Consider the following 25,670-nt stretch of genomic DNA (forward strand, 5'->3'; position numbering starts at 1 on the left):
TTTTGTTATTTTCTATTTATTCTAAGTTAGTGGAACAGCAGAAATGGTAGAATATTTAAATAAATGCTTTTTTTTTTTTTTTCAAGCATGTAGCTTTGTCTCTCTATATTCTAAGTTCAAATCTTCTTCAGTTTTAATCTTTTTCCACCCCTCCATAAAGACTGATATTTGATTCAATCAATATAGCCATTTCTCACTAAAATCCGTGATTTTGTATTAATATTTCCTCAGTACAAAGATTGCTAGGGAAGAAACAAACTCTTGGAGTCAAGTCTGTGATTTGGTTTCAGTTCTCAGTTAAATCCAATTCACTCTGCTTACATAACTAAGAAAGGCATGAATATCACAGAATCTCAATTGTAGCTTTGTCTCAGTATAAATAATTTTCTTATGCCTTTGAATAGAAGGTTAAAAACCAACCCAGTTGACTCGACATCTTTATGTAAGCAGTCGATTTGTTAAAAATGCAACCAAGTCTCTCTCAAATTGCACCCTACCCATGGTAAAGACACATTGGATAATATTGTCCAAGGTACATTATGCCAAAAAAAAAATTGAGATGGCCATGGGTGGAGTCCATTTCATCACAAGTTTGCTCAATCAGGAATTAAACAACAACCTGCTTCCAATTACCAGATGAAACATCTTCACTTGTATCCTTGCTGGTTTTGGGAAAGACAATGAACACCATCACATCCCATTTCTTGCTGCTTTGAATAAAGACTATACCTTACCAAAAGAAACCTCAGTCCTCAACTTTCAAGTAATAAGATGTTTTTTCAAAAATAACATTTCAGAAAATGAAAAAATTTATCAGATGAAGATTTTAGAAAATATTTCGAAGAATAAGATTTGTATTTCTTCAACATTTCTTGTTTTATTACATTTTTGCTAAATTATGTGTGATTTATCAGAAAAGGAATGGCTACAACAGCTGCCACAATCAGTTGCTGATCTTGGATTACACCCCAATATGTCCATAATCTTCATGTCAACTATAAATAACTTTGTTGTAATGTTTACTTTCTTTACACAAGATGTTTCATTTATAAGTAATCTGTGCAAAAAATATATTTGATAGCTGACATATTTACATCTATAGGTCCAGATATTGCTATTGGCCTATGTGCAGAGCCACATGGCTGTATAAGATACATGCTGTAGAAATCTTTCAGTCTCCACATTTATGTGATCCTAGATACATATATGTAAGTTATGTTTATATGTTCTATTTATATTCTTTAAATTTCTACAATAAAGAAACGGCTAATCTCTAAGAAACAAGATCCTCCATTGGAATTTAGACAACACTAACAGAGAATAATTGTCTGTTGGTCCTTACAGAAGTCTTTTACTGTCTGACTATATCAGTCATGTATGTAGACATCCAACAGAATTAGCTCTCGGTGTAACCAGGGGTGACAGGGAAACTTTTTTATTCATTTATTTGTTTGTTTGCTTGTTTGTTAGTTTAATTTATTTGATACAAAATACCTGGACTGTTGCTATATTGTGACAATTGCAAACAAATGTCTTTTCCATCAACAACAACTAAATATTCCTGACGGATTTCAAATCTTGTCTAATTCTCATTCACCATCATCATCATCATTTAACATCCATTTTCCATGCTGGCATCAGCCACATTCGGATGGTGCTTTTGACATGCCACCGGCACAGGGAGCCAGTCAGTGGGGGAATAGATTTTCATTTGTTCTACACAAAGAGAGAAATACATCCAACAGCTGTACAGAGTCTTTAAATGTGGTGAATGTTTTCCACCAATTCATTCAGTTTGCTAATATAGCACAATTGATGTCAACAAACTAATCAGTCAAATAAACTCTATTTTGTGACTATATTTCTCTCCACGGTAACAGTTCAAATGGTTTCCTATTTCTGATAAGAATCAATTAAGATTGGAAACCCATCAGATGGATCCATTCTTTTCTGTTCAAAGGAAAAAAACATTCTTTTATTCTTTTGCTTGTTTCAGTCATTTCACTGCGGCCATGCTGCAGCACCACCTCTAGTTGAACAAATTGACCTCGGGACTTATTCTTTGTGAGCCTAATACTTATTCTATTGGGCTCTTTTGCCAAACCACTGAGTTATGGGGACATAAACACACCAACATCGGTTGTCAAGTGATGGTGGGGTGACAAACACAGACACACAAACATATACATATCAAAAATCACTTGCAACAACAACAACGAACATAGAAAACGTAGAACAAACTCAAACTATTTTGCATCAACCATTCTTTATTATTCTGTTGTAAAAGAAAACAATTGATATGTTTGACAGAATCGATCCTAATGTATGACTGGTATTTAATATAAGGTTTCTATTTTGAATATAGAAGATATAAAGTTAAAAACATTCAGGAGAGAAGAAAATTGAATCTAGCTTAGTTTGGAACTGGAGCCTATTTACTCCTCAAAGAAATAACTTCCTTCCTGTTCCTTTCTAAATATGTTCTAATTGCTATTTTACATTTCCTTTATTGTTGCAAGATAAAGTCAGAATAGGTCAAGCCTCTGGCACTTTGTGTCTTGCCCCCCCCCCCCCCTTTAAGTACCATGTTTTGGACAAACATTTAGATATCTGTTCTTGAATCTTTCTCAAACCCAAAACTTTGAGCAAATTGAAACCATAAATGTTTCAATTATTGCCGAATATACAGAAAAGAAATAAGCACTTGAGGTTTAGAGCTACCAATTACATCAATTATTTCCTCTGTAATTTCAGTGCTGTATTTGTGAAGTTAAGTTTTTATAAATAATTCTAATGACATATTATACAATAGTTAAGAAAGAAAAAGGGAAAGAAGAGGTTCCGTTAATAATAACCTTTTGAATTGTTCAGATGCTCTGTGATGATGATGATGATGATGATGATAGTCACTCATCATTTGATGTTTGTTTGTGTTGTCACCTTTATTGTTACCAAATCATTGAGGAGATCAATAAGAATTCCAAATTAAATCAAAACAAAGATTTCTTAACAAGTATAAAAGTCTTTTTGTAGAACAATAAAATATCTGTAAGACAAAAAAGCTTAAAAACTTAGTTGTTTACTTTTGAGATTATTTCTATTTCTGAAAATAATATCAGTCAAAGAAAGAATTCTGTCAACTATTTATTGAAGTATCTTTTAGAATATAAAAGAAAGAAAGAAAGTTTGATTGACATCAGTGTCTCGGAAAATGGTTTTATTTGAGTCCAACAAACCTCATAACAAGATAGTAATTTCATGATCCAAAAACCTGAATAAAAACAGAATCCATAAATACTATGAACACAGAATTTATGGAATATTTTATGATTCTATTTATAAGGCAGGACATATTCCTTAGAAAGTTTGTGAATAATATTTGAAGCAGCTGAAATTTATTTTATATCACAATCGGTGAAGAGGAGCATCATTGGTTTCAGATCTCCAAGAATTCAATCCCTGGTTCACATGATTCCAGGAAAATTAAGAGCTTTCTTTTACCAACACATGACATCAATAAACAAATTTGGTTCCGTTTTGGCAATTCAACATTCTTTTGATGATTCCTGCTGCTCAAACAAAGGATAATTATCAAGAACACTTTGCCAGTCTCGTCTGCCAGTCGCTAATGCTTGCACAATCGTTGGTAAATCAGCAAGCTGTGGATGAGAAAGGAATAAAAAAAAAAATCTTAAATAAAAATAGATTTTAATGAATATATAGAGATGTAAAACAAAAGAAATTCTAATAATGAGTTGAAAGAAAGGAATAAAGTTAGAGACGAAATGGTCAAGGATATCAGTCAATGGTGAACAACTTTGGTATTTTGTTGCTACCGTTGTCTAATGTCTGTTTTTCTTGCTGGCATGGGTTGGACGATTTGACAAGAGCTGGCAAGGTGACCAGTGGTCACACCAGGTTCCATTGTTCTGCTTGGGCCTGGTTTCTACAGCTGGATGTCTTTCTTGTTGATTATTTTCTTAGAGAGCGTGGAGTGTAGTAGGTGCTTTTTATGTGCCGCTGGCACAGGGGCCAGAGGGGGCTGGGGCTGGTTATGCGAAACTGGTGTAGGTTACAGCTGTGAACTCACTTTATTTGCCGGGTCTTCACAGTTACAGCATATCTCCAGAGGTCTCGGTCCTTCGTCATTGCCTCTGTGAGGCCCAACGTTTGAAGGTCATGCTTCACCACCTCATCCCATGTCTTCCTGGGTCTACCTCTACCCCGGATTCCTTCAACTGTTTGGGATCTTTTCAATAAAAGCAACTTTATTCCTTTTTAACCCTTTCTACACCATCTCAGATTGTCCCTGGTTCTGTGATATAAACCCCTGGTTTTAAAGTGATTCAAATTAAGACCTTCTGCCAAAATTTCAAGTTGTGTTCCAAACACCAGCATAATATTAAAGTTATTTTACTAAATTCTTCAAACTTAATTGAAACAAAACAGTGTAATTCAACAAAAGCATGGTAGCAAAACAGTTAAAGATAATTCTTACCGGAGCTCGAATTTGCTTCATGGAATCTCTCTCTCGGAGTGTAGCAGTGTGTGGTTCTTTCAATGTATCAAAGTCAATTGTGATACCAAATGGTATAGCTATAGCATCCGTTCGAGCATAGCGCCGTCCAATTGAGCCACTGCTATCATCAACTTTATGGGAAACATCAATCTTTGCCAATTCTTGAGCTGTAGTAAACAAACAAACAAATAAAAAAAGGCTGTTTTAGCAATTAGTTAATTAGTTTTACGATGAAGAGTTTCTCATAAAATGTAAATAATTCAAAAGGGTTTAGATTACAGAATACATTGTCCTGCATTCGAGTCTTATGACAGCATTTTCAGTAAGGTACATAAGTGTCTTTTTTGTCAGCCTAACTTCAATTACAAGACTCTGCTGTGACTTCACTTGTGAATACTTAACTCTAGGAATTCCATTCAGTGTTGACAGAAATGGTTAAACAAAAACCTTAGCTTATCCAATTACATTAAAGTCTCACATAAATGGTAAAACTGAAAACGGAGATTGTCAAACCAATTGGTACACTGAATTTCTTTCCTGAAGGATTTAAATCTAAAAATTGAGCAAGGGAAATAACTCCAATACAATCAGTTGGTTGAAATTTTAGGACAATATATTGAGGTAGATCTGGTCTTTAAAAAAGTGAACTGGTGAAAGCGGGAGACATATTTTGGTCTTATTAAAACTCTTCGGCAAAGTTTATTCTACTCAGTTGGCAAAACTAACAATACACAATACATGTAGAGCTGGTGAAAGTTAAACAAAATATTAAAGGAAATAAATACAAATGATAATAACACTAAGTTTTGTTTGTAGAAAATATATTTTGTCCAACAATAGTTCCAGAATGTTTTAACATCTGTTTTCCATGCTGGCATGGGTTGGACAGTTCGACAGATGCTAGCAAGCAAATGATTTACACCAAGTCCTATTTGTCTGTTCTGACATAGTTTCTACAGCTAGATGGCGCACAGGGTGTGCTGGGTGCTTTTTATGTGGAACCAGCACTGGTGAAGTCAGCAAGTAACTTGCAGAGGGAAGTGGATGTGTGCCAGGTGAGAGCTTAAAGTAGAAGAGGGGGACCGAGATAGTTGTGTTGCTATGGAGGAGATGAACTGATACCAAAACGACAAGGGTAAGGTCTAGTTTCCCCATACAAAGACGTCTTTGTATATATATATCCACTTCTAAACAAATGTGATCCAATGACAGAACCTTAGCATGATTACTTGACTTGTTAAAATCTGTTCTCTACTTACATAAGGACTTCACAAAAGGCTGTAGCTCTGCATTATTGCTGAGAGGCAGGACAGAACACTTGTACGGAGCTATGACTGCAGGGAGACTCAAATACTGAAACAAAATCGAATTTGATCCAATTTCATAACTTTACAGTTTTAGGGTGTAAAATGTTGCAAATTGAAAACAAAAACTTGTAAATCTTTAAACACACAACTGACAGCTCGCACCATTACAATCAAATATGAGTAACTTTAGAAAACCATTCTTCCACAAGACAAATTTTAAAAAAGGTTTACAATCTGATAAAACACTGGATCACATGAAATATTCCCATAATTGATATTCATGGAGCTAAACTTTCATACAAGCTCCAACAGGATATAAACTTATAATTGTTTAGACCAATGGAGATGGGTGAAACAGTGGAACATTAGGTTAAATGCATAATAATAATAATTAGTTTTAGCTTTGAGAGTTGAAATCTAGCTGAGGTGCAAATAAGTGCCAGTAGTGTATCAGGCCAACTCATCTAATTGACTCTCACTTCTTCAAATATGAGCCTCGTTAAAATAATTTAACAGAAAGAGTAGAGTACAAGAGTACTTAGGATACTACAAAATTATATTTTATCTTTCTTTTTAAATTGAAACACTTCCAGAGTTGATTACTTAATCGAGAAATTAAGAAAAAAGAAATTCACTTACAGTACGTTGTTCATCACCTTCCCGAATATGGAAATTGTGCTCAAATATAGAATACATTATACGACCAATTCCAAATGAAGGCTCAATAACTGACGGCACAAATTCTTCCACTGAAATATAATTTAAAAAGAAAATTAATAAACATATATTCAATACTACATCGTTTGTTAAGAGGAGAGAAAGGTTATGAAACGAGTGGGGTGTTTGGTACCATTTTTAGTAAAACAGTTTCGAGTGTTTTAGAAGACTCAATTTCATGTATTAAACAAAATCAACTTACCATGGACAGTCTTTTGGTAAGATTTTATATTAACCATTTCTGTTTTTAGAATATATTCTTCATCTTTCACCTGTATAGGCACTTCTCTGGAAAGAAAATAAAACAATGAGAAACAAAAATTTATTTAAAATACATATCTAAAACCCCATTTAATATCTATTTGTACAGTTATAGCCTGAACAGGATGCTTTTTGTGGGAGCAAATGTTTTCTCTTTCTTTTTTCTAGCTGTTTATGTTGTTCTTTGTTTGACAGGATCCAACACACAACAACAACAACAACAATAAAATGATTAAACTTGTGATTTATGTTCAAAAGATGATCTCCAACTGCTTCAGTCCATTTCTCACCTGTGGCACCAATTAAAAGTTTTGATGAACAACAGCACTGTTGGCTCCAGCTTTCCAATGAACCAATCATTGATTCGCTGCATTTCTGACAGCAAAAGCAACAAAGGTCTGTCTGTAACTTATCACAGAACAAATATTTTGAGAAATTTAGTCATAAAGCACCAGTTTTTCCAGAGACTTTTGTTTTATCCTTTGTTGATAAGCATCTGCAGCACACACACACACACACACAAGATGAGCTTTCATCCACAGAGTTTCGAAGCACCAAATTCCACACAAAGTGTTGGTTAACTGAAAACTCTGGTAGATAAAACCTGGAAGCACATGAATGTGAAAGAAACTTGTTAACCCCAACAGCCAGGCCTACACCCAGTTATAGAGCACCAACCTATGTGAGGGAAGCACTAAGTAATCCTAACTCTATACACTTTTACTGGTACCTGCTAGTGGCCCAAGCCATACTGGAGCACTATTATTGAATATTCTATGTATCAAGCTTTTAGATAAACACGAGCATTAATCTCTAGAGCTGACCTTCAATATTTAGAAAGAAGAAATGAAAATAAAATCAAAGCCTAACTTACCCTTTCTCTTTAAGACCGGCATCAAGAGCCAAGAGATCTTTTGAAGTCATTGAGGTGAGATGGTCACAAATGCTTTTGGCGTTTTGGCGAAACACCTTTCCAATGACTCCCTTTTGGGGCTGACATTCTACAACATCAATGGTTTTGTGGTTTCTGTCAAGAAATTTATAACTTGCAGGTTTGTTTGTTTAAGCATTTTCCTACAGTAGGAAGGGCTGGAAAGGGATTATTTGAGGCCGGATTCTACAACCGGATGGTCTTCTTGTCACCAACCCTTTAACTGTTTTCAAGTAAGGGATTGTATATTTGAGACGTCTGAATGGAGTGGCCATTCAAAATGTCAACGAGGAACATCAACACACACACACGATGGGCTTCCACACAGTTTCCATCTCCCAAATTCACTCACCAGACATGAATTAACCTGAGGCTATACTAGAAGAGGCACTTACTTAAGGTGCTGTAAAGTGGGACTGAACCCCTAACACCACAACCATGCCAGTACCATTCTACCGATGCCACTCTTCAGCTGAACATTTCAGGAACGAGAGTTAAGCACTGAGACCAAATCTTTACAGGAATGCCAAAAGTTGATATTTCTTATCTCGGACACCAAACCAGAAAGTTAATAAATCATAATCCTTTCTACTATAGGCACAAGGCCTGAAACTTGTGGGGAGTGGGTGGGGCTAGTCGATTACAATGACCCCAATACCTGACTGGTATTTATTTTAGCAAACCTGAAAGGATAAAAGGCAAAGCCGACCTCAACGGAATCTAATATCAACATTGTTTTTGTGGGTTTTTTTATATCTAAAATATAAAAATAGTAAAGCTACAACAGAACTGTTGTCTGTAAAAACCACGTGTAAGGATATTGGTTCTGCCAGCCTTTTCTCTGCGACCAGTTTTGTTCCAGTTGCTTTCGTGTGTTGTGTCAAATCATAACAAGAACGGTCTGCACAGCCAATACATTCTACCCAACCCTGAAACAAAGAACATCAAAAGCTTTATTCCAATACACCTTAAATCATTTTTTTACCTTTGCAAAAGCTACAGAGAAACTGGATTGGGGTGGATGATGATGATGATGATGATGATGTCTTTCACAGGCTTTAAATTGCATATTGATAAGGATATGGGACCCTGTGATAGCCATGCAAATTCTAAGAACACCAATAAGGACATATATGAAACAGTTCCAATTAGGGATTGAAACCAGATTACAGTTTTGTTTGGGTGTAAAATTTTTGCTAAAGTATAGAGTCTAAAAGATATTAGTAGATTTGAGGAATTTAGCTGCAAAACCACCAGTGCTGGTGCCATATAAAAAGCACCCTGTACGTTCTGTAAAGTGGTTGGCATTAGGAAGGGCGTCCAGCTGTAGAAATTATGCCAAAACTGGCAACAGAGCTTGGTATGACTCCCAGCTTTGCCAGCTCCTGTCAAACTGTCCAACCCATGCCAGTATGGAAAACAAATGTTAAATGATGATGATGATGATGATATTGTATATATGAATATATACCATAGAAAGGCATACTGCTGTAGTTTTCATTTGAGGGAAAATCTTTTCATTGGCTTGTTGTTTAATTGCATTCACCAAATTTTCGTACAGCCTTGAAGGCATTCCACAACATGAGAAAATATATTATTTACATTAAAAGGTTTTTAAGAATATTTAGTTCCATCTCTTGCTAGGGTCTGCCTTTTAATCTTCCAAAGTTGATACAAGTACCAGATGTATATTGGGACTAATTCCAGCAAGTATAATTCTCTCCTTTAAATGTGCAACCTTGTGCATCAACAATTATGTTGGATTGGAAGTTTAGTTTCAATTGCTGTAGATAAGGAGTTAAAAATTGTATGGAAAGGGGGAAATGTTCCGTGGAAGGGAATTCAGGGGGAAGAAAAGGATTAGTGAAAAAGGAACCCTCGTTATAGGATTTAGCATGAGATAGAGACATGAATTATGTCTTGGAGAAGATAGCCTGGAACTTGTAAATTTAGAGAAACAGAAATCTTGTAGCAGCCAGAGAAAGAACAGAGGAAGAAGACTATCAACTGGGATTGGTGTATTTGTGTGTTTGTTTTCACATATCAAAGTTCAACTAAATAAAAATGCAGAGAAATTTGAATCAACTGCAAATGAGAGGAAACTTACATAAGATGTTTTGCATTCAGCATCCCAGCAATCTTTAGCATAATGAGCCATTTCATTAGATAAATGCTGTCGGAAACGAAACTTCTTGGGATCAACACCACATCTGAACATAAATTGTGCAATACGACCCATGAAGTATCCAAGAGTTTCATTGGCAATCAACTTCTGTTAAAGAGAAAAACAACAACAAAACAAAATTTTTTATTTTACTTCTCTCATTCAAGTTAACGAAACTCTAAACATCAATATTGTTTACATGTTGACCCCGAATTGGCTGAAACAATCCCTAAACAGATCAGCACATTAATTTATATTCCCCAGATTTGTTTATGCTATAGACAAATGTTGACAATATTTGACTGTGGACAAGTGTTATGGAAGGACATATGTACAATCATGATGCAAAAATAGAAATCTACTGACGTTCTTGACAGCATCTCCAAGTCTGCGTGGTTCTGGTGACTTGCCATCCATTTGGTTACAAGCAGAATAAAGACTGACCGTCATGTCAGCTAAGTTACTGAATTTGGGATGACGTTTGTCAGACGGATCACAAAAATGTTCAATTTCAGCCATTGTAAATTCTCTGAAATAAACCAAAAAAAAATTCTTTTTCAATAGTTTGGCAGCAATTCATAAACATTTAACTTGAACAGAGTGAATTTCAACTGGAATATCAATGAGAGGAAGTTCCAAGACACTACTGAGAAACAATATAAAGATGGATGCTTACTCAACCATCGATGGAATAAGAGGACAGCATGTTTTAGACAAACTGGAGGAAGCAAAATGGAGTGACAGCTCCAAATATATGAAGCTGTTACCTTATATGTTACATCAAGGAAACAAACTTGAGGTGTGTTTTTCCATAGTGTTTAAATCGATTTCATATTCCCTGCACTATTTATAAGCCTAAAGGTACAGGCATGGGTTTGTGGTTAAGAAGTTTGCTTCCCAACCATGTGGTTTTGAGTTCAGTCCCACTGTGTGGTATCTTGGCCAAGTGTCTTATACTATAGCCTTGAGTTGACTTGCGAGTGGATTTGGTAGATGGAAACTGAAAGAAGCCCATCATCAGCCATGTTCAGAAGGTGCTTTTTACGTGCCACTGGCATGAGGGTCACAACTACAATTTCCCTTTGATTGTGATTTGATTTGATTTGATATTGATGTTGATGCACTTGACCCAATAGGTCTCCTCAAGCACGGCATGTCACCCTGATCTTCTCATATCCTTTGCTGTTAATGTTCAACAAACCCACATCATCATCATCATAACCATAATGAACCCTTGAACAATAAATTCATCAACTTTACTCACCGTACTCGAATCAAACCAGATCGAGGAGAAATTTCATTTCGGAAAGAGTCTCCAATCTGTGCTCCAGCAAATGGCAGACGGCCTTGGTTAAACTCAAGCAAACGTTTGAAATTAACAAAAATACCCTGAGCTGTCTCTGGTCGAAGGTATCTACAAATATAAATAAGGCAAGTAATTTTTTTTTTCTCTTGTAATGAAGATGAAGGATACATTTTTAAGACAAGAGGTGAATAACAAACTGATTAAAAATCCCTAATACATTACTGGTACTCAATAATCTGAAAGGACTAAACTCAAAGTTGCAATCGATACAATGTCTTGCAATAATTTTCTGGCTTTTTGCATCATGAGTTCCAATCCTGCCATCCTAATTGGACGATCCAACTAATCTATCAGCTCATTAACTTCAGTGGGTAACTTTAACAAAGACCAGACTGTTGCAAGAAATTGAACCAGATTACTAGTTTGGGAATATCTTGTTCCTTCCTTCTTGAAGTCTTGGAGAGAGTCATGGGCAATGGCTTCGTTCCTAACTTAAACGCTTAAACATTCAGTTTATTTCTCTGCCAATTTATTCACCATCAACGGTGAATTTATTTATTCACATTGTTTTGAATTAGTCATGCATTATCTTGTAGCATTGAGATTTCAATGATGTGACTAGTTATTTTTAGAATGGCATTGTTGAGCATGTGTGAGAGGCCAGATATGGCTGAATTAAATGCTAAAGGGTTAAGAAAAAAAAAGAGAGGGGAGGAGCTAATTCAATTTAAGGTTCTGAAAGAAAAAACAAAATTTTCTGATCGCTTTGATACTCTCTTCAAGAATGCCAACATTGCACCATTTATATCTTTTAGAATGGATCCTTCTGGATTGCAGCAGAATTACAATTCAAAAGAGTGAGACATCAAACTAAGCACTTTGTCACATGTTCAACTATTTAAACCAACTCTTAATGTTCCTCCCAGCAATATAAGAATAATCTCTCTCTAATCACGAATGGCACCACAATCATCTTCATTAACATTTCATTAATACTATGATATTAACGAGGACTTCAGTATGAACCTATCACACTGTTATAGAATAATCTTTTCTATTTTTCTACTCTAGGCACAAGGCCCAAAATTTTTGGGGAGGGGGCCAGTCGATTAGATCGATCCCCAGTATGCAACTGGTATATTTATATTATAGAATAATGTCCTTCTGACTCCATTGTGTTTATATCATCAATGTGTTATCCATCTTCAGGTGCCATATTTATAAAAAGTCTTCAGCTAGAATTGTAAATCTTTCATTCTAAGATAAGCAGTAACAGAATCTTGGATAAGAGAAGAGATTAAAAATAAATCCAGGTTTTCTTACCCTTTCAGCTGACCTGTTGGTCCAATGGATGTAGCAAACATTAAATTAAACTCCATAGGATCCGTGAGATCATTGCCACTAACTGGGGATTTCATTGCATACTGACGCATGCAGTCCCTCATATCATCTTTACTCATTCCATCAATCTTTCAAAAGGAAAAAAAAAACCATTAATGAAATAAAATGTAAATATTATTATCCAGTTCCATTGAAAAATGAAAGAAATCCAGTCTTCCACTCTGTTATCTCTGTACATCATACAACATGAGGAAATGTTTAAGAAGTTCACTTCACAATCGTAACACCATGTGTGTATGTGTGTGTGTGTCTGCTTACATCTGCCACTCACTCATTCAAAAATCAATGATGTTCGCCCCATGTTTTCTTGGCACGTCTCCTGTCAATAGATTTCCCACTCAATTTATGCTTCCAAAGACATGAGGAATAAGAGATCCTCTACTTGACAAACAGCGAAGGGTTAGCACCAGGAAGGGCATCCAGCTGTAAAACAATGCCTTAATAACACAGTCACCTAACCCATGCTAGCATGGAAAGATAGATGTAAATATGAACAAGCAAATATAAGCATGTGTGTTTGTTTGTGTAGCTGGATGAATTTATGTGAGATATTGGTCAACTCTATTCTTAGCCACTTCCTCTAGTATGTGGCAAAATTCCTTTTCCACTAGTGTTTCTGAATGTAATCTTTGTCTATCTAGAAGATTCTACATACTTCCAACATAAAGTTCTACAGAACACTTTTATGTTACGACACAAAACAAAAACTATGGCATCCAAAGATATTCTGGGTATAAAAGCATCTTCTCCCATAAAACAACCAGTCACCATAGCAACCTGAATAATACAAGACATTCAGTTTTTAACCATCAGTTTAATGTTATTTCACAGCCAAAGCTGATCAAGGTTCCACAGTAAGATGATGATGATGATGGCTCCTACTTTTAATACAAATCAGGAGTGGAAAGCCAGGAGGTTGTTGCAAATAATTTCAGAATTCAACAGGAAAGCTGACAGCCTCTGCAGAATTTGGAACTGCATCTAGAGATTTATATGTCTGCATATCTCCTGAAATGCAATTCTATAGTTTATTCTTTATGCCATTGACAGTGAAAGGTTTCGGTACAAGTATTGCCCTTTCATGGTTTTGCTGAGGGCAGGGACCCCTGAAAATTTGGAAAAACTCTTGCTTTTATTTTATTGAGTAATGAAACTGATATACTAATTAGAGATGTATATAAAACAATTATTTTTATCAAGGGGTACCCTACCTTCTCCAAGCTCTACTAAATTTTAAGTAATTTATTGCTCAAACACCTGATATCACATTCAATATGCCACAAAAGGATTCTTTTTCACTTACCTTTGGAAGTAACTGTTTGATTTCATTCTTGGTGTTCTGAGGAGTCTTTTTGTCTTCCAAAAGTTTCTCTAGATGAGCTGTAACAACAACAACAACAACAACAATTGTTTTCTGATTTTGAGAGGAAGAGAACAGTCAACACCATCATCAACCCTGGAAGGATGGAGAGCAAAGTTGGCAATGGTGGAATTTGAACTCAGGACATAAAGAGCCGAAAGAAATGTCACCAAGTGTTTTGTTCAGCATGCTAACAATACTGCCAGCTTGCAGCTTTAATAATAATAATAATGATAATTCTTTCTACTATAGGTGCAAGGTCTATAGTATTTGTGGGGGGGGGAGCTACTTTGCCTGGAAACAGGTGGGGGTTGGCAACAGAAAGGGAATCCAACCATAGAAAATATCCCTGAATGAATTCCATTCGACCCATGCAAAGATGGAAAAACAAACATTAAAATAGTAATCACACACACACACACACAGGGCTTCTGTCCAGTTTCTTTCTACTAAATTTCACACACAGGACAATGGTCAGTCCAAGGCCATAGTAGAAGACAACTGGTGCTTTATCTGGATAAGTTGAAAATAGTTTCAAATTTTGGCACAAGGCCAGCAGATTTTTAGGGGAGGGGTAAGTTGATTACATCAACCCCAGTACTTGACTGGTATTTATTTTATTGCCCCCAAAAGGATGAAAAGCAAGGTGGACCTCAGTGAAATTTGAACTCAGAATGAAAAGATGGATGAAATGCTGCTATGCATTTTACCCCTTGAGCTACAACCATCCTGACAGCTCATTGCCTTAATAATAATAATAATAATAATAATAATAATAATCATAACACACCAACATTTCCTAAGATTAATACACCAAGACTTTGTAGGATCGTTTCTGGCCCAGAGTGTGAAACAGTTTTCTCACAGACAATGAAAAAAAACAAAATTTTAAGTAAAACAGTTTCAATTGATTATTTCATTAAGTTAATAACAATATAAGTTCTGGAATAACAAAAAATTAAGTAAATAAAATAAAATTCTGTAGAATTTACCTTCAATCAAATGATCAGCTCTGAAACACTGACCATTCTTCAAGTCTTTTACCATATAATCTTGAAAACGGTCAACATGACCAGAGGCCCTAGTTAAATACAACAAAAAGATGTTAGACTATAACATCCGAAGGAGAAAATATAAGTTTTCCATCTGTTTTTTAAACATTCGACAGGATGAATTGAATAGATTTGCAAAATTAGATCATTGAAGGAATATTAGAGAGTTATAAGTCAAACAGACATCTTTCTACCCTTTCCCATAACCCTTCTGATATCTACCATCAACACCCCTTTTTCTTACTATATCCACCCCTATATACCTGTCCTCTGTCACTTTGTATCTTCTCTCTCCTTCCTCTGCTTTTACACTGTTCTTCTCTACACAAACCTTTCTTTACTCTCCATCCCCCTGTTTTTACTTGTCCTCATCTCTCCTCTCGTAAACCCATCCAACCAGCTTTCCTTGATTCCCTGCTCCTATTCTCTCTCTATCCACCGTTTTGTATGCCCTAATACCTCATCTTTGTCTTTCTTCCTTTTCCTGCTGGAGTAGCCATATATCTCCTCTGCAGCAATACACACATTCCTGCTCCCTCTCCCTCATACACATCTACCTCCCTCAATACTAAACCTTCCAACTCTGTCTAAGGATCTTGTCTTATGAGTTACTTGGCGACCTCACTGGTGCTGATGCCATGGAAAAAAGCACCCAGTACACTATGTGAAGTTGTTGGTGATAGGAAGGGCAATCAGTCAGAGAAACTTTGCCAACAGTTCTCAAGCTAATGAGATTCTATCAAACTGTCCAACCCATACCAGCATGGAAAACAGACACTGAATGATAATGGCATGTATGCATGTGCATGTGTGTATATACTTACTTAAGGACAGCTTCAGGAGTTAACTTGGCACAGTCCAATTCCAGCATTTGTTCTTCCAGAATGAAAAAATTCCGCCATGCTTGCAGAAGGTTTGCTTTCACTGCACAGCCCATAGGACCAAAGTCATACAACCCATTCACCCCTACAAAAACAAATAGTAATGACAACATAAAAACTGGGAATTCAGGTGCAGGACCCCATAACAAAGCCACTAATCACCAACAACAGTTTCACCTGTAAATTCTCTCTGTTAATTTCCTGGTTCCTGTAATGACTTCGGTTTGTTTACGAATTGCATTCATGTTAACCATTAAACATTTCACAAACACACATACACAGCATCAACAGTCATAATTTGTTTACTGCTAAAAAAAGTAAAAGAACGGACGCAGTTTCTCCCGTCACTATTTATCCAGTCTAACATCACAATTTGCTAACACTGAAGAAACTGTTGTTATCCATGATGGGTGTAATAATACACACATCATGCCATCTTTTATTGACTTCACTGGAACATTCAAGTTATTTGTTTATTTTTGCTTTAAACAATCAGGATATTAAAGACATTCGTTCATTTTCAAGAATATGTTGGTTTAAAAAGTGGTTGGCATTAGGAAGAGCATCCAGCTGTAGAAATCATGCCAAAACAGACAACAGAACTTGGTAAGGCTCCTAACCTTGCCAGCACCTGTCAAACTGTCCAACCCATGCCAGCATGGAAAATGGACATTAAACAATAGAAAAGAGACATTATGCAACCAATCAAAAAATTATAGCCAAAATTATTAAAAATAAAAGTTAGAAATAGTTACAAATTGTTGCTAACGCAGAAAATAGTACATATTTGAAATTCTCTGCAGCAGAATTTAAGTGTATCAAAAGGATTCTTTTTTGACATTTGTACCGACAGCATGTTATTTATTGTTCACCTCAATTTCCAGTTATTAAATATTTTTAACCCTTTGGCATTTAAACTGGCTGTATCCAGCCAAATATTCTACCAGTTTTATGGTCAAACTGGCCAGATCTGTCCTCTCACACCTACTCTACAATGTCAACCTAAAAATAATCACATTATTGAAATCTGAACAATTAATTCAAAATGTGAAGAAAGGTGCATTGCATTTGAGGGAATAATCTGAAGCGCTAAACAGTTAAGATATTCACTGAAAGACTATTGAAGTTGTTGTTTTGCTTTGTTTTGTCTTCCTTTGCATAACCAGGAACAGGAATGTGTGAAAGAGATTGAGGCCAGTTTTCAAAAGTCAAAAGGAACTGAGAACCAATGCCACCTCTCTCTGGATATTCCAGGTTCTGTGTCTGAGTAAATTTTACCTGAAACTAAATTAATCATTGGTCAACACTAGTGTCCTGGCAAACTCATGATGAGGTGTTCAAAGTCAATGAGAATTAAGAATTAGTGTCAGCAGTGACACCAGGATGTGAACCAGTGATCCTTTGGTCGGGAGACTAACACACCATCAACTTCGCTAGCTGTGAACCACAAATGATTCTCTGTACAAAAATCACATAGAATTAATTACTTATCAGAGCACCAAAGATGGAGTGGAAACAGGATAGGATTATTAATAAAAACTTATATCAATGAATCTTAACTGTTTCATATAATCGCAACAAGTGACTCCAAGAATTAATGCCTACCTCCATAAATGGCAAAGGATTGGTCATAAAAGAAACGCTGCTTTAAAAGATCTTCCATCTTTGAACGATCAAAATCATCTTTAGGAGTCAGTTCAAGTTCCTAAAGAAATGAAAGAAAACTGTGTTGAAAAACGTAATGAAGTACGAGGCACAAAAATCCTTGTTAACTTTGTGAACAACATCAATGGCTAATTTTGGATGTTGAAGACAAAGTCCAGGAAAATACTTAAAGTTTCTTCGCTCCACACAACCACAACCTGACACTCAGCAGATATTCAACATTATGGTAAAACAAAAAGCAGTAAGGAATGAGGGGAGGCAGAAGGCCAGCCTAAACGTTTCTTGGTCCTCAAATCCTAGCAGAGTTGATCTTACCCATGATACTTTCCTGATTGATAAAGTACTAGCAAAATACTAAAGTACTTTCAGTCATCATCACCATCACTCCAACAAAAATTGGCCCAATGTCGAGACAAAGGAAATCAATATTATTGTAAAATCATCATGGACTGCACAGGAAATGGAAAATCTAGGAGACAAATTTTGATTCCCAGCCAAAGACATTTTCTGCATCAAATATATAAGCTTCTCAACTCATTGTTTTTTTTAAAGTTTATAATTGTTTAAGAAATCAAGAATTAGCAAAACAGTGGTTCAATAGCAGAGAAATAGACTGTTGCTTCCCCTCAATGATCAATTGCAAACCACTTTCTTGTTAAATAGTGGCTGAATCCATTTTACCAACAAAACCGGGTTAAAGCAGAGTCAAATTGCCTTGCCAAGGGACACAACAGAACAGGAGAGAGAGAGAGAGTTATCAGTAAGAATACTTAATTAAATCAAGAATTTGTTTCCTTACAACAGATCTAATAATAAATTGTAAAAATAAAGCAACTTGTACTTTTTCTTCCAATGCTCGTTTTCGGATCTTCAATTCAGCCACTGCTTGCTGGACATCAATAGTTGCTGCATTATCTGCTTTCAACTTGCGAATCAAATCTCCCTAAAATATAAATTACAATGTCAATTAACAAATTTTTGTTAAATATAAATGACAACTGACTATAACGAATCTAAATTCCCCATAATTTTTACGGGGTCATTGCACCATTAGCCAAACCATTCTTCTCCACATTATCGACTACAGCCTAAAATACAGGACAAATTCTGTAAAATTAACTGATTCAACCAGTAACCAAACCAAAATTATAGATGCAGTTGACCACCAGTTGATGTGAGATGTGAAGAGGGATGAAATATTGATACAGAGATGAGAATGCAAAAGATTTAGCTTCTGTACCAACAACATCAGGATGGGAGAAATCTGAGAGCCAAAAGGAAGGAGGCATCACCAAAGACAATAATGAGATATATGTGATCTTTTAGGAATGGTAGGCTCCTCATGTTGCATAGTATGATACCATCACCTGACCCACAGGTAAGTTTAGTAAAGTGTTATCCATTATTCATGAATTTGTGAACCAACAAATCTTATAACAGTGTGTATATTCATCATCATTTAATGTATTCTTTCATGCTGGCATGGGTCGGACAATTTGAGAGGAGCTGGTAAGCTGGAGTGCTGCAGCAGACTCCACTATCTGTTTTGGTTGGGTTTCTATGGCTGGATGCCCTTCCTAATGTCATCCACTTCACAGAACGTACCAGGTGCTCTTTACCTGACACCAGCACGAATGAGAAAGGTGGCTTTGTGCAAGGTGGACTTCTTTTAGTTCTTGTCCACTAAATTCACACACAAGTCTTTAGCCTGCCTGGCATTATTTGTGCAACTAAACGTAGAACTATGCAGTCGGGAAGTAAAACTTCTTACCACACAGCCACGTCTGTGCCTGTGTTTATTATGGAAGTCTAGTGTGTGGCATTATTCTGTAGTAATGCCCTAATATAAATAAATATATATATATATACTGTGGGAGTGAGAGAGGTAGACAAAAATATTTAAAAAGTAAAGTTTTGCTTCAATTCTCAACGAAAGCCATTTCAGTTGCAAAGCTAGTTAATGTCTTAAGGGAAAGAATGAGAGTGTGTGGCGTTCATGTCTTTCCTTAAGACACGAGCGTCACAAAATCCCATTTATTCTCTCCTTTCTAACTCATAAGCCTGGCTTCTGGAATTTGAGAAACAACTATTCACACAGCAATACGACCAGTGAAGGAAGCTGATGTCAGCATTTCTGGGCGAAGTCTGATGCAATTGAAAATAACTGAAAAGTTTTTAGCTATTCATAATTACTTCGATTTTAATGTCTAAAAAAACACGAAGAAAAACAGATAACATTTTAAATTCTTTCAATATTTGTTAAATTTATTCTTGAATATATAAAAACCATCTGTTACTGACAATACACCAGAATTAGATATCGAGGAATCTGGAGGAAAAGCAAACAGATTAGTAAATCTAATTTCTGTCATTATCGATTTCAATTCACTTTATTTCGACCCCAAAATCATAGTGAAATACAATGTATACATAGAGCAGAGAATAGAGTCGGTGACAAAGGCCTAAATTGGCGGCAGGTCGTCGAGGGTACCCGGGTGGTTTTCACATCTCAAATAAAGTAACAACAACAGCAAAAGATATTTTTTCTTTTAGTTAGAAACTCCGGTGATTTACTCGAGTCTAGATGTATTTGTGAATATATTAGCGGAAGCTGTACACATGATTAAGGTGAACAGATGTCGGGTCAGCCAACAACCCTTCCGTCTTCTTAGGTGCATAATTTTGCGCATCAACTGCTCATCGTATTTGTCACTGCATTCAGGTGAGTCTCGGACACTTCCCAGGTTCGTCACAATCCGCTATCGTTCCTTCTGTCAAAAGAAAACAGATTCCCACTACCTTTCGCTATAATTGGTCGCCACCTCCTATTTTCCCGTTATTATCAACGAAAAATAAATTCTTTTGAAGTGAGAGATTATAATTTCTTTTTAAACTATCCTTTTAAATACTTGATTTTTTTTTTTTTTGCGCTTTTTCTATTAATTTTTTTTTCAACTATTCAATGAGAAGATAACACAATCGACCTCCAAATGGGACAAATCAATGACAGACAAAGAAAATAAAGATTTTAAAAAGAGAAAAAAAGCCTTTAAATTGCAGAAGTAATTCTATAATTGCAGAGCGATTGTCAAATGAAAATCGCTCTTCTAAGTTCCACGTTGTCGGTGAGATCGTTACCGTCGGCTTAAATACAAAAAGACCAAAGTTATAAAGTGGAATTGGTAACATCGAAATAGGAGAATGACAGACTTCAGTAATAATAATAATCATACTGACCTGGATCTTGACGTTTTCCCTAAAAGGAGCGAGAATTTTTTCAATTTCAGGATTTTCCAAAGCCATCTTTAATAGTTTTCTTCTTGAAGCTTGTTTTCTCTTCTTGCTTCCCCAATTCACTGATAAAGATTTCTGTCTTAGAGGGAAAGGATTGAAATAAGACTGTTTGCAGCTAATTAGCTGTGGTTTTGAAGTCTGGAAATGAGAGAAAGACGACAAAGCACAAGCAACAGATGGTAAATAGTTTAAAAGGAATCTAGTGGGGATAGAACTACAAACTACAGAACGACAGATTAATATTTGTCGATAGGATTTCATCAGCCGGGTGAATTCAATAGCAGCACATTGCAGCCACGTTTATAGCAACGGACAAAGTGGTTCACTTTAAAATTCTAATATGGAATAACTGGATTTATTTTATTTTATTATTGACTGATAAAATATTTCTAACTCAATCTTCGTTAACTGAAAAATATTTTTAAAATATTGATTAATTTATTTTGCTCCGGGTTCGAGGAAGTTGAATTGTGGGTAATCCACCAACATCATGGCAGCGCCCATATGTCCGATGTCGCATCGTGTCCGGTATTTTCTTGCTTACAAACAATGTTTGCATTTACGATACAGAATTGGAAGAGATTATAGTTGCCGATCCAGATCCTTATACCATAATAAGCCAACAGTCTCACGATACTCTAGTTTTCGACCTTTCCATCCTCTTGGCGAATATACAGGAAGTAAACGACTGCTTGTTCTGGGCCTGGAAACCAGCTGTGATGACACAGGGGCCGCCGTGGTCGACAACCTGGGCCACGTGTGGGGCGAGGCCCTTCACTCACAAACTAGTACTCATATCGAGTAAGTACTCTAGTTGCTGCATACTCTCTCTTTTACTCTTTTACTTGTTTCAGTCATTTGACTGCGGCCATGCTGGGGCACCGCCTTTAGTCGAGCAAATCGACCCCAGGACTTATTCTTTGTAAGCCTAGTACTTATTCTATCGGTCTCTTTTTGCCGAACCGCTAGGTTACGGGGGCGTAAACACACCCGCATCGGCTGTCAAGCGAAGTTGGGGGGCACAAACACAGACACACAAGCATATACACATACATATATATACATATCCACTCACAAGGCTTTGGTCAGCCCGAGGCTATAGTAGAAGACACTTGCCCTAGGTGCCACGCAGTGGGACTGAACCCAGAGCCATGTGGTTGGTAAGCAAGCTACTTACCACAGTATTATAATATTTATTCTTATTAGTACTAAACAATCCTAAAACCCCCAATTATTTCGACCGTTACAACCTAAACACACGGTTAATATAGTTCTTGGTATTCAGAGGTCTATCGAGGTTAAATACTTTGTGCGATAGGTCGCGGCTCTTTATCTTTTTTTCATATGCAATGTTTGGCGATATGAAAGAAAAAACATAGTCTAACCAGCCTATTATTTCTTTTGTTAGCTGTTATTTTTATAATCGAAAGCTCACAAAAACTATCAAAATAAAATAAATCAACTACGTTTTATGGTTAGTGCTTTTAATATTGATTGCTGATTGTTGACAATTTTATGCTTGTATGCCCTTTACTTTCAGTCAATACTGTTTGTTCCTTTTAGCCTTCAAATATGTAGAAAGTTTGAAACATCACCGAAGAACAAGTTCTGCGAGAATCTTGTTAAACATTTCTATTTTAATAATGTCCTTGACCTTCGCTCCAAGACAAAAAAGCAACGTAACGTTAAACAAAATCGAAGTACAGGAAATGAATTATCAGGTTACGAAAAGGTCTGGCGCTTCATTCAAAATAATTGACACTTATGCTATTACAACAATCAGTTTAGTTTCAGCCTTTTTGGACGTAGACCTCTTATTTGGGGATGTGTTTGTTTTTTATTTTCAACGTTTATTTCCCTTCAACTAAATTTTGCTTAAATGTTATCGCCCTGAAGGCTCGGTCCTTCGAGAAAAGTAAACACTGAACTCGGTAGTTTCCGTGTCCACGTGTTTTGTCAACTGTCACTTGCCTATTGGGCATAACTACAGGGTTTTACCCCGCCTATTGGGCATAATAGTGGTTAAAAAACCCCACATGGACTACAATAACTGTTACGGCGTTCTCGTTTTCTGCTTGAAAATTTACGGATTTTACATACACACCTGAAGCAGGAAAGAACAAATATGCAAGGCTTTTTCCTTCAATTTTAAAATGCGACATTGTTGACCTAATTTCAACAATGTATTTTAAGGGTGGACCTTCGAGGTATGAGGTGGATAGGAATGTGTGGGGGTGGGAGTAGGTGATGCCTGATAGTGTGGAGCAGCAAAGGTTGGTTATGGAAATGATTTATTTATGAGATTCACACACATGTATATATATATATATATATATATATATATATATATATATATATATATATATATATATATATATATATATATATATGTGTAGTTGCGCGTGTGGCCGCCATCTTGGGAAGTGCCATTGCGCATGTGCAAGGACTTGCCGTCAGCGGAAGTACCCGAGCACGCATGCGCAATGCAAGAGGTGGAGAGAAAGAAATAGCGTTCGATCTCTTATCCATCCAGCAGCTGTGGCGACAGGACGTTCTTTCAGGCTGTCCCAACTCGACCCCGACATGTGGTCAAAGCTTTCTTTGATATTCTAGAGGCATGCCTGTTCACCTAGGAATGAAACGGCTCTACACCAACCTAGAATAAACTATTGATCTGTTGTTACCGTTATCCCTTGTGTTGTTGTATTTCTGGATTTTAATGATTAATATAAGAACTGGGGAGAGACGGCCGAGCCGTCATATCTCATCCAATACTTATATATATATATATATACTGTAGGGTTAGAAATACAGTATTTTAAAGCAGGTAAATGAAATAGAATTCTTTATTTAGTGTATTTATTTTTTGTTTTTCAGGCTTGGAGGAATAATTCCTCCAATTGCTCAAAAACTTCATCAGCAACATATTGAAGGTGTTGTGGAGAAGGCTTTTGAAGAAGCAAATGTTACCTTGGAGGTAAGCCCTTAATTTTGTTCTTTGAATAGTAGGGGAAACATATATAAATATATGTTTGTGTTTGTTCATCACCTCTATCACATGACAGTGTTGGTGTGTCTATGTCCCTGTAACTTAGCAGTCCAGCAAAAGACACTGATAGAATAGGAAACCAGGCTTAAAACAAAGACCTGGGGTCGATTCATTCAACAAGGTGGTGCTCCAGCATGGCCACAATCTAATAACTGAGACAAGTAAAAGATAAAAATTATACATATATATATAACTTACCACACAGCCACAGGCATGGCTGTGTGGTAAGAAGCTTGCTTCCAAACCACATGGTTCTGAGTTCATTCCCACTGCGTGGCACCTTGGGCTAGTGTCTTCTACTATAGCCTCGGGCCGACCAAAGCCTTGTGAGTAGATTTGGTAGACGAAAAGTGAAAGAAGCCCGTCGTATATATGTATGTGTGTGTGTGTATATGTTTGTGTGTCTGTGTTTGTCTCCCCAACATCGCTTGACAACTGATTGTAGGGTATTTCTAAGGTTTCCAGTTGTTTTTTTTTCAGATTGGGTGGTATTGAACCCAATGCTCTGAAGACAATAGGGATATCTTTTATGTTTGACTCTCATAACTGCCACATCTTAGCGATCTCAATTCTCAGCTCTCCATATTTATCAACATTTTCTTTCATGATGATATATTGATCTCCTGGCACTGCCACATCGATTATTAGGCACTCTTGTTTGTCCCTCCTAATGGTTACTATATCCGACCTTTGGTGCTCTAATACCCTGTCTGTCTGGAAGTCAAAAGTCCCAGTGGATTTTTTGCTTTCCCCCCTTTCATCCATTACCTTTTCTGGTATTATTATTGTTGTTGTTGTTATTCAAATTAGTGTATTTATTCGTCATCAGGATGAATTCCACCTTACACTTTCACCTCTTACTTCCCCTCTCTACTATCGTCTGCCCATCTCCCAACGTCTACTTTGGAACATGTCACATAACTTCTGAATAAATGCTTTCAACTCAAATAAACTTTTCAATGTCTTCTGAGTCCACAAAGAAATTTTTAAAAAGCCTGGATTTTTATGTTAATCTGATTTTTTTTCTAACAGATTACAATATTTCAATCTTTGCAGGATGTGGATGCTATTGCTGTTACAGTTAAACCCGGACTCTCCCTGTCACTGGCTGTTGGGTTGCAGTATGCTAAAGAATTGGCAAAAGAATATCGGTATGATGGCATGCTAAATTATTATTATGTCAGGGGCAGAACTGGTTGAGTAACAGAAAAAAAAAGAAATCGCAAACTATATAATGTAGTATTTAGGTTAGTCACAGTTCTCCTTTAACAATAGTTGGGTCTGTCAGGTAAAACACAAAAGCTTTGTGTGACAGAAGATGGTCTCATCAGTCTGTACAAGAAGACTAATCAATCACAACCACCAATGCCCCATGATTGGAAAAAAAATCTGCATAAGTTTCAAAAACTCACCCAAAGTTGTTACCATGACAATTGCCTTTAGCTGTCGTGAACTTGGGAAATTTTAAATCCTAATTGTTTCCTATTTTAAAATAGAGTTTGAAATCTAAATCATAATTTGTTCTTTATCATCATCATCATCATCATCGTCGTTTAACGTCCGCTTTCCATGCTAGCATGGGTTGGACGATTTGACTGAGGACTGGTGAAACCGGATGGCAACACCAGGCTCCAATCTAATTTGGCAGAGTTTCTACAGCTGGATGCCCTTCCTAACGCCAACCACTCAGAGAGTGTAGTGGGTGCTTTTACGTGTCACCCGCACGAAAACGGCCACGCTCGAAATGGTGTCTTTTATGTGCC

General features: G+C 36.4%; 2 protein-coding genes across 6 annotated transcripts in view; one reads left to right on the top strand and one right to left on the bottom strand.

The window, feature by feature from the left end:
• The window catches only part of LOC106879484 (tRNA N6-adenosine threonylcarbamoyltransferase, mitochondrial), a 106,065-nt gene that overhangs the window by 71,520 nt on the left and 8,875 nt on the right, over positions 1–25,670 (top strand). For 2 of the 4 annotated variants that reach the window (XM_014929078.2, XM_052970343.1), the window contains exons 4-6: positions 22,422–22,590; positions 23,736–23,835; positions 24,964–25,058. In XM_014929078.2, the coding sequence (XP_014784564.1) occupies positions 22,502–22,590; positions 23,736–23,835; positions 24,964–25,058 (284 nt within the window). In that variant the 5' untranslated portion in view covers positions 22,422–22,501. Of the gene's footprint in view, positions 1–21,311; positions 21,660–22,421; positions 22,591–23,735; positions 23,836–24,963; positions 25,059–25,670 lie in introns of those variants that run through there. The other 2 variants (XM_052970342.1, XM_014929076.2) reach the window with 2 other exon arrangements.
• On the bottom strand, positions 2,250–21,178 carry LOC106879482 (glycine--tRNA ligase). Of its 2 annotated transcripts, none has more exons than XM_052970340.1 (17): positions 20,802–21,178; positions 18,406–18,507; positions 17,505–17,604; positions 15,843–15,984; positions 14,959–15,047; positions 13,910–13,986; positions 12,529–12,674; positions 11,164–11,313; positions 10,266–10,428; positions 9,843–10,007; positions 8,552–8,664; positions 7,679–7,819; positions 6,746–6,831; positions 6,466–6,575; positions 5,779–5,872; positions 4,499–4,686; positions 2,250–3,659 (listed from the first exon to the last, which is right to left on the bottom strand). In XM_052970340.1, exons 1-17 carry the CDS (start codon positions 21,117–21,119, stop codon positions 3,546–3,548), a joined length of 2,298 nt encoding a protein of 765 aa, XP_052826300.1. In that variant the 5' UTR covers positions 21,120–21,178; the 3' UTR covers positions 2,250–3,545. The 2 variants fall into 2 exon arrangements, with proteins under 2 accessions (XP_052826300.1, XP_052826299.1); XM_052970339.1 differs by having other exon boundaries at positions 7,679–7,823; positions 8,556–8,664; positions 20,802–21,177.

Source organism: Octopus bimaculoides, chromosome 9 (assembly GCF_001194135.2).
Source record: "Octopus bimaculoides isolate UCB-OBI-ISO-001 chromosome 9, ASM119413v2, whole genome shotgun sequence".
In the NCBI taxonomy this organism is placed as follows: domain Eukaryota; kingdom Metazoa; phylum Mollusca; class Cephalopoda; order Octopoda; family Octopodidae; genus Octopus; species Octopus bimaculoides.

Coding starts and splice junctions, on each gene's coding strand:
- LOC106879482 (XM_052970340.1), bottom strand. CDS start 21,119: ATGAAATCCTATCGACAAATATTAATCTGTCGTTCTGTAGTTTGTAGT. Junction 13,987..14,958: donor AGCTGATCATTTGATTGAAG/GTAAATTCTACA, acceptor TTGTTGTTACAG/CTCATCTAGAGAAACTTTTG. Junction 8,665..9,842: donor CTGAATGCAAAACATCTTAT/GTAAGTTTCCTC, acceptor TCTTTGTTTCAG/GGTTGGGTAGAATGTATTGG.